The sequence below is a fragment of the Phalaenopsis equestris genome, unplaced genomic scaffold (genome assembly GCF_001263595.1).
Source record: "Phalaenopsis equestris unplaced genomic scaffold, ASM126359v1 Scaffold000572, whole genome shotgun sequence".
In the NCBI taxonomy this organism is placed as follows: Eukaryota; Viridiplantae; Streptophyta; class Magnoliopsida; order Asparagales; family Orchidaceae; genus Phalaenopsis; species Phalaenopsis equestris.
The window spans coordinates 208,461-218,780 of NW_018165012.1; the positions used below are offsets into that span (position 1 = coordinate 208,461).

Below are 10,320 nucleotides of genomic sequence, written 5' to 3' on the forward strand. Positions count from 1 at the left end.
GGGGGGGGGGAATGTTAAACACTGCTTCCTTTTTTAATATATGAGATAGTTTTATAAATAAAATTTCATATTATGTGATGCAAAGTTGAAATTTTAATGATAGATAAGTTAGCATCATCTACACCTATCATGATCAACCAGTAGAAGCTATGAAAAAAAATATATATTTGAGCATTGTTCATCCGTTTCTTTAAGAAATCATTTTTTTAGTAAATAAAATACTTTTACAAATGGAATTGCATATGCTTGCATGATAGATAAGCTAGCAACATCTATGCTTATCCTAATCAACCAATAGAAGCTATGGAATGAAATATATATGATCATTATTTATCTGTTTCTTTAAGAATTCCTTTTCTAAGTATCTAAGAGACCTTTATAAATGAAATTGTATATGTTTTAATGTTAAGTTGAACTATACATAATAGATAAGTTAGCAGCCTAAATCTCTATCATGATTAACCAATAAGTTAGCAGCATCTATCCGCATCCTGATCAACTAATAAAAGATATGAAATGGAATTTATATGAGCATTATACATATGTTTCTTTAAGAATTCTTCGTGATACTACATTTGCATGCATTGCTTTTACTAGGTTGATTTGTTTATCATTGTCTTCTTCTAAGTGTAGAAGAACATTTTAAAGAGAGAATGTTGAGCACTATTTTTTTTTAGTTTTTCTGAAACATTTATAAATGAAAATTGCATATGCTTTGTTGCAGAGTTGAAGTTTGCACGATAGATAAGTGATGCGTGATAGAAAATTTGCGGTGATAAAGTAATGGATTATCGTCTTAGCGTTGCACAAAAATTAAACATACACAAATAACAAAAGATAAGTAAGTAGGAGGTAACATCTTAACTTTTTACATGAAAAATACTTAAAATAGGGAAAACCCACGGGGTCTAGCACAGTTGAAATAATCAACTATGAATGATGAGTACGCATGCCCCTTCTTCTAAATTAGGCAAGACATAATTACAAAGTTGTATAACTATAATATGACTGCAGTTCTTAGTGACAACAGGTTACAAGGGTCATTGTTGATTGTTGTGGAGGTAGTAGTCCGTCGTGAGTGTTGTGGATGGTTGCTCCAGAAGCATCGATTGGCCAAAAAAACCTTAGTAAGCAGTTACGGGAGTTGTGGACCACATAGGCCGTAGTGGGTGAAGTCCGTAGGCCATCGGGGTAGGAGTCGTGAGCTACACGAGCTGTGAACCACGTAGGTCGTAAAGGCGAATATGAATGATATCCGTAGACAGTGAGGGTCGGACTCAAAAACTACGTGAGCAGATGATCACGTAGGTCGTTTGAGCGAGTATGAATGACGTCCCTAGGTCGTAGGGGCCAGAGTTGGAAGCTACACGAGCTGTGAACCAGGTAGGCCATGGGGGCGAGTATGAATGACGCTCGTAGGCCGCGAAGGCTGGAGTCTGGAGCTACATGAGGTGTGAACCACGTAGGTCATTGGGGCTAGTGTGAATGGCGTCTGTAGGTCGTGGGTGTCGGAGTCGGGAGCTGCACGAGCTACGAACCACATAGGCCTTAGGGGCGAGTATGAATAACGTCCATAGGCTGCGGGTATCGAAGTCGGGAGGTGCACAAGTTGTGAACCACATAGGTCATATGAGCGAGTATGAATGACGTCTGTAGGCTATGGGGGCTAGAGTTGAGAGATACACGAGCTATGAACCACATAAGTCGTAGGGGCGAGTATGAATGATGTTCATAAGCCGCGGAGGTCGGAGTCGGGAGCTGCACGAGCTGTGAACCACGTAGGTCGCATGAGCGAGTATGAATAACGTCTTTAGGCTGTGAGGGCTGGAGTTGGGGCTACACGAGCTATAAACCATGTTGGTCGTAGAGCCGAATATGACGTCCATAGGTAGCGGGGGTCGGAGGCGGGAGTTGCACGAGTTGTGAATCCCGTAGGTCGTTGTTGACACATGGACTGTAGTGATGAGCTCATGTCCCACAAAGATGACTGACGGCTTCTAGTTGGTAGTGATCAACGGTGACCATCGATAGTGGCTGACGGTGATTGATGGGTGTCGACGACGGCCGGTGGTGATCGACGGTGATATAAGAGGTGGTCGACGACGGTCGGGATGGTGCTGAACTTCAGCTCCTTCTCAGAGCTTCTAGTTCTCTTTGAAGTTTCAAGTCTCTCTCCACATGTGAGGGGTGGGACTCTATTTATAGTGTTCTAGAGTCATTAATGCATGAATATGAATCATCTTGATCAGACGGTCCAGAGAGTTTCCTTCGATCAAATGACATTTAATGGACATTTGAGTGCATTAAAGATCTCAAAATTATATAATCTTGGACTCGTTGGATTCTTCTTGTCGAGATGCTTAATTTGACTATAAACTGTCAGATTCGACAACCATTTCACCTTCCAAATGTGTCCGAAAATCTTCCAAGAATGATTTAATGACTTGATCTGGGTTTGATTTGACTCAGATTGGAATCACTTTGATATCATTAGGTCTGCCTCATCGAGCCGGTCAGCTTGACTATAAGTTTGTTGAAATTGGAGCTCTGAATGAGTTTTTATCAAGGTTTGAACATCCCTTGCTCAAAATATTATCTCGAGATTTGTGTCATGCTGCGAGATTCATGCTGGATAACGAAGATTTTTTGATGGTGTATCAATAAGTTAGCAGTATCTATACATATCCTGATCAACCAATAAAAGCTATGGAATAAAATAGATGTGAGCAATGTTAATTTGTTTCTTTAACAATTTTTTTTGTGTTTTTTTTTTTTTGGATATATGAGCACTGTTTTAAAGTTTCTCTGAGAAATTTTATTGGTTGATTTGTCTCCTCCTTAGGGTAGAGTAACATTTTGTGGAGTAAAACAGTCTTTCTCATCAAAAGCAGCAGCAACACAGAAAATCTCCCAAATAGACACATACTTCTTCATCAACATCTTTTTGACAAGTCCTAAAAAACTACTTCTTTGAGAAGCAGCATTACAATAGCTTTTAGGAAAAGAAGCAGCCGACCCAAACGCATTAATCCACATATCTCATGCATAAATTTTGATACAGCAGTAGGAAATTTATCAATCAAACACCAATCTTAATGCAAGTATATAAATTAGAAATTTTCATCATCCACTTCAGATGAATCTAAACATAAATTCTAGCAAGCTTATTATCAAAGTAAATAATTCAACGAGTCAAGTCTAACAAGGCCATAAGTGTATTAATTTGTGTTCAAATGAGCTCAAATCAAACACTTGAGATTTGAAACTTAAAAAGATTATTTGAGAAGTTTGAAACTTCAAAAACTATTTGAGAGACCTAACGATGTCTCCATACTTATAATAAAAATAAACAACTCGATAAGAGAAATTCAATGAGTAAAAATTACTTGATTTTAATATTAATAAGATATTTAAATGCCAAAAAAGTAATTTATAATTGAGAGAATCAAAAAAGGCTATCTAATGAAGAAATAAAAGATTTTTATTTAAGATATCAAAACATAACTTCAAAACTTATAAACAAACAACATTATTCACATAAAAAATATTTGAAATTTGGTAAAGCTCAAGGATTTGAAGAGGTCTAAAGTATTTTCTAAAAATCAACACAAACGATCAGTAATAACATACACCGTCACATGACTGTTGTAGTCCAATTATCAACACCCGATCCCCATCATTTGATCATTGCAAACCAACTAATATTATCAGATCACGATCACTTGAATATCATTTGTTAACCAACACTGCTCAATAATTGTCTCTTGACAATCATCATCCCCTATCCTCTAACTATATTGAAATTTCGACCAGCATATCTCTTGAACTTGTCATCATATTTTTTATTTCTTCAACATTCTTTATTCCATCCATTTTAGCAATCATGAAACCAAAATTTAAAGTAAAAACCGACGAAATCGAAAATCAAACAGTGTTGAGCATTCAAGTTCTAAATTTTACCCCTTCAAAATTGGTTAAAAATATAATCAACATGATTATTGAATTAAAACATAATTAAGCTTAGTTTTATATTGACTATTTAAGTTAATGAGAGAATTTCATTTTTAATGCACTTTATCTATAAAAAAACTCAGAAAATTGTAAATCCCCCCCCCATTCCCCCACCCGCCCGAACTACCACATTAAAGGCCAGGTTAGTCATTTTATTTTCTAATACCAATGGCAAGTTACAGTACATTAAGAAAAAAAAAGCTAATGTTTTATGTCTATTAATGTCATATTTATTTTCTAATAAAAAGAGCATTTTTTTAATATAAAATGAATTATTTTAATTTAATCATATCTCATGATTTTCTTTTCCTTTAACGCATTCAACGTAAAATTTGTATTATCTTTGCAAATTCACGAATGTTGTAGCATCCAATAAAAATTACAAATTTGTCCAAATTCATATAAATATATAATTTATAATTGATAATATTCCAAAACTAGTTGTACTTATCTTCTAACTGTAATGGCATTAAACATTTGGGCCCATCGAATAAAAATAAGAGGAAGATTTAATTAAAAGCTATAATGGAGCAGACCTAACCCCTACTAAATAAATAAAATAAATAAAATAAGGGCTATATTTACATTTGCGTAACGACATATCTTTTATTTTTTTTATTGTTAGAATGAGACACCTACTAAATTTTTGACGGCACGCAAATAATTTTTCATGCAATAATTTTTAAAATATGAGCGCTTATTGCATACGGACATATGTGTGGTGTCGAATCTGGACTACTAAAATATATCTTGTGTTTTTTTTACCGTTAGAATGAGACCCACTCTAAATTTTTTACGGATCAGATCGGACACCACACAAAATAATTTTTCAGATATGAGCGCTTATTGCGTACGAATACTGCAAGCAAATTTGTGTGCGGTATCTGATATATAAATAAACTTTTGAAGGACTTGAAAATAATACATTACTATTTTTTAATAATTTATAAATAAATTCTAAATGTTTAATAATCTAGACTTCAAGGAGTGCTAATTATAATGGTATCGCTATTTTAATGAGTAAAATAAAAAATAGATCCAAAATATTCATAGGAATGTCAGGATTATACTTTCTAAATTGGGGCAGAAATAATCCCAAAAAAAAATTATTAAAACTAAATTTTAATATAATGTAGTATTAATTTGACATTTTAATAAATTTTAAGATTAAAATTGTCACACAAAAAGAATAGAAATAATTTTGGCAACTTACTCTATTTTAGTTCATTAAAAATTTTAAAATGTTATTTAAATTTTACCAACATTAAGGGCCCGTTTGGGGCAGGTTATAAGCGCGACAATATTTTTGAAAACACCGCCTAACTCTTTGGTTTGCGCATTTTTAAAAACGTTGTCTGTCGTGTTTTAGTTTTTTACACTAAATACAGGCGGGCCACAGGTCGACCCTGCGGCCAACCCGCGAGCCGCATTTCAGGATAAGTTGTTTATACTGAAACGCATAAGATGCCTCCAAACAGATTATAAATCTAGCCTTGACATTCATCAGAAAAATATATGTATAGAAAAAGGAAAAAAAACGTGTTTGTTGGTAGATAGCCGATAATGACATCCACAAATATTTTTCTTCTGATTTGATGGTAGCCTACTTCCATGTCATATCGATTAAAAATAAAATAAACTTTTACCAAACAATATCTATATTAAATTTTAAAAATTAAATGATAATTAAAAATTTTTAAAAAATATATGTTAATTCTATAAATAATTAAAGTTGAGGGTTACTATAACAATAAAATACAAAAGAAGAAAAGAAGACGGCAGACTAGTAATAACCGAGCAAACTCACCCGGAGCACATCCCGGAGAAGAAACTCCGGCGGCGGGAACCGCGGCGGCCGGCGAACCGAAATCTTCAGCAGCTTCCGTAAATCATCGGTAGTTCTCGGCAGCATAATTTCAACCACGCTCCCAATTCCCCCAACCCGCTCCATCAGAGCCCTATCATCCTCGTCCTTCTTCTCCAAATCGGAGCTCGCAATCACCAATTTACCCGTCCATTCCTCCCCCATCATCCTCGCCGCATGATACGCTACAAATCCCCCGTAACTAGTCCCCACAATCCCCGCGATACTTTCGCCGGAAACACCCAGCGACTTCAAAAGCGCCACCATCATCGACGCCTGAAACAACTCCGATCTCTCCGGCGATGTGGTGGTAGATCGTCCGAAGAAGATGAGATCCGGAACGATGAGATCGAAATGGCGGGAGAGAGCGCGTACTTGAGCTCTCCACTGCCATGTGGTTACGGGGCCGAAGCCGTGGATGAGGAGGAGAGAGGGTTTTGAGATCTGGTTGTTAGGGTTTTGGGGGGAGGAGAGGGGAAGGGAGGGTGGAAGCCAGCAATGGATGGTGGTTTCGGAGTTGATGGTGATGGATTCAGGGCGGAGGCCGGCGGATGTGAAGGTGCGGCGGGCGAGAGCGTCGAGGATGGGGATGATGCTCAGACGCATGGCGAACTTTTGAAGAGAATCTCTCAAAAAGTGAATGCTTTTGAAAAGAGATGGCTCCATGAAATAGAAGATAAAGGATTTTTACATTCCAACCATTAAAAGATTGAATATGACAATTTAACTACTTAAATTTTAATCATTTGAAAGATTTTAAATATAAATAAAAATAATTAAAATGTTATATTTAAAATTTAAGATTATATATATATATATATATAAGCAAAATTTTGATAATATGTAATAAAATTAATCTTATTTTAATAGAAAATAATTAAATATTTTGATTCTCAAATGATCCCCAACATTAATTAGAATCAACTTAAAATTTGTTATTTAATATTTTTATTAAAATTAAATGATATGTATTTTCAAATGTATAATAAAATAAAAATATAAAATCTTGCTAAGCTAATCAAGTCGACTAATCATCACCTCCAAAAATCTCTCTCTCTCTCTCTCTCTCTCTCTCTCTCTCTCTCTCTCTCTCTCTCTCTCTATAAGTGGTTGTTGAGTTGATTAATTAATTTGTTGTCACTGTGGTTGCTCAAATATTAGAAAAAAATATTTGTTTTTTAAATCTGTTAAGTTTTTATAGATAAATTATAATTTAAGGTGAGTTAATTAATCCCAAATATATACAAAATAGTTTTTTTAATATTGGGTTATTTAATATAATAATTATGAAGAATAATTAGAAAGAAAATATAAATTTTATATGTATTAATTTTACAATAAACATAAAAAATTAAAACAATAGATATTAAAATATTCTCAATAGATTATATTACAAATAATATAAGTAAAAATAAATAAATTTTGAGGAAATTAAAATTCAGAATGAAGATGTGAATTTACTTTTCACGCAACCTCTTAAGTGCAGGAGATCATTTTTGGCTTCTTATTTTAAAGGTCTAGAGATTATAGAAGAGTTTTTTATAAAAAATAAATAGTTTAATTTTTACCCTTCGCTAATTTTTAATTAGTTTAGTACTGATTAGGATTAAGCGGGGTTTAAATTTTCCATAATTGAAGGGTTAACTGGACTGTTTAATTAAATCCATCTAACCCAAATAGTATTATTTTCCGTGCTTTTGATGTAGTTGATGGTGGCCTTTCAACTATAGAAAAATTTTTGCTGATTTAATTATGTTGAAAACTAAAGTTTAAAATGAGAGGAGATAGAAAAATATATATTTTTCTAAAAAAATATTAAATATTTAAATGTGCATAATTATACAAAATTTTTTGGGGCATTTACATGTATGTCATACAAGTCTTATGTATTTACATATAGATCCGACGCCTAAACATCCATATTTGCATGCATTCCACTCAAATCTTTAACATGGTATAAATCTTTAACATGTATTTACATTATAAGTATAAATATTAAACTTTAGGTGCTAGAAATTGCTAAAAGTTGCATATCTTTGCTATTTTAATAAGAAAAATGGCTAATGTTCAAGGTTCAAAATATGATTAATTTTTTTGTAGGGATACTTACATATGTAGCCCACGAAACTTTGCTATTTATAAAATCTAATAATTAATGTGATATTTTTGAACTACCGAATTCATGTATTTGCGTATGTCACGATCAAACTATTGATAATTAGATAAAAATGAAAAATTCATGAATTTTGATATTTGAGTGAGAATTTGCAGATGGATGAAAGATGGTGTTAGATTTGTAAATAACAATGTTTCAGGTGCTATGCGTGTAAACATCTTTTTTTTTTTTTTAACTATGACATGTAGCTTAGGGATATCTCTTAGATTGAAATTTATGAAAATTCTATTTTATCTTGGCTTGGCTCTACATCTATTACAAGGATTAATGAGTTCATTGATGATGACATTTCAAGAATTTTAGAAAAGGTCATTTGTGCAAAGAAAATTGTTTGTGGCATTAAAATTAGATATGCATGGGCTAAAAAGGCTCATCTATCAATCAATTATTTCTTTTTCAACCTTGATAATAAATCTCATTTGCATTTTTATTTGAATGCCTTATTTATATATACATTCTAAACTATTGCATTCATGGTAGTTTCTTTATTTCATGTTGGTGGGGCTTTTTCACAAGCATTTTATAAGAGGATTTTTGAAGAAGGTGGTGCCAATGTTGATAGTTTGGCCGATAAAACTTATATTATGATTTATCGGAAAGGAAGAAATGAAAGTTTAATAAATAATTGCCTAATAATATTGGGTCATTAAGCTTGAAATGATTTATGTTTGATCTTCTTACTTGGATCTGATATATTATGTTCTCTTTGAGTTTCTCTATTATCCTTTTATTTCATTCATTGTTTATCACCTCCTAAAGTTTTATTATGTAAGTGATATTATTTGAGTCACATTCAATTTGGTATTACTAATGACAAACATAGCATATATATATATATATAACTTCTAATATTTGGCTAAAATGGTCCTAAGGGATGCAAATTGCCTATTTAAGTAGTAACTAGTGTAAAAAACTTGTAGTTCTTCATTGATTAGGTGTAGGGATAAATGCACCCCTGCTTAGTCTGATGGCTAAGAGCTTAGGCTTCACCGAGATCTTTAGTTCAAGGCCTTGCTTATATAATTAGTATGAGTTTTCAATTAGATTCATTGACAAGTATCAAAAGAAATTTTAGAGATAGGAACATTTCTATGATTTTATGTTTTAGAGTAATAATGATAAGAAAAAGCGTCGAAATACATTTTAAAAAGCTTATGATATGCGCTCGCGTCACAGTTGTACAGTTGTATGTGCTTCATTCTTTTACAAAAAAATGCATTTGTTTGCTATTTTAATTCATTTATGGTTATTATTCAAGGTTAAAATAAAGTCAACTTATCCTTTATCGTGATTTGTGGCTTAGTGACATCTCTTAAATTAAACATTTTGGGAATTATGCTTTGTCATGGCTTGGCCTACATCTACTAAAAGGAATAATGAATTTATCATGAATTAATGTTGGAGCTGACAGAGACTTTATATATGTTTAAAATATATGTTTAAAAATACAAGAATTTGATATTGTTGCTGGAAGATTTAAGTCTCCGGCAACGGCGCCAAAAACTTGATAACGGTTATAGATTTGATAAAAATGTGTATAAAATATTCAATAATTGCAAAGTCACACTTATCAACGCAAGTATACGTATCACTCAAGTAATACAGGGCTCTAATGGAATCCTGGATATCGATCACACAGGGAGTAATACTAGAGGTTACAAACTAGGATTTAGAAAATCAATACTTAATCACAACAATACAATTCAAATTGCTTATTTGTCATTAACATGCAATTGAAATAAATATGTAATTTTAACAAACTCTTAATTAACTAATTCTACTAATAAATTTTCTAATGTGAAGTTCAATATATAAGAAAGAATCCTTCTCCTTGTCAAAAAATTAAAGTGAATGGATAAAGTGAATTAGTTCAAATTGTACTGTGTCAAATATGAGCATACTCATTCTTTACCCTTTGGTCCAGACATAAAGAACATTGACTAATCCTATGATTGCTTACTAAATCTGCGGCTAGGCTAGGAGGATACAGACTCTCACTTAGGAGCTCCCACGTTCCCCTGGCCTGAGGGCTAACATCTACACTTCAGCACCCAAATGATAGGATCAAATTGAGGATTTTAGCCTGTCACTCTAAAATCTCCAATTCTACGACCGATAATTTTATTTCCCTATTTATTTGCACCCAACTTTCAAGGAGTTTGACCTCCCTAAATCTTGTATGTAAACTTCACTTTAGTTGTAAAACTCAACAGATTTTAACAAATCAATTGGACAGATTGAAAGTAAATTAAGATTGAAGTGAAAAGAT

The 10,320-nt window shown here is 33.0% G+C and overlaps 1 protein-coding gene across 1 annotated transcript in view; it reads right to left on the reverse strand.

Moving 5' to 3' along the window:
• The window catches only part of LOC110029411 (carboxylesterase YbfK-like), a 10,445-nt gene extending 3,887 nt beyond the window's left edge, over positions 1–6,558 (reverse strand). Inside the window, exon 1 of the mRNA XM_020731691.1 lies at positions 5,819–6,558. Coding sequence (XP_020587350.1) covers positions 5,819–6,541 — 723 coding nt within the window. The 5' untranslated portion in view covers positions 6,542–6,558. The remainder of the gene's footprint in view (positions 1–5,818) is intronic.
• Positions 6,559–10,320: the final 3,762 nt, after the last annotated feature.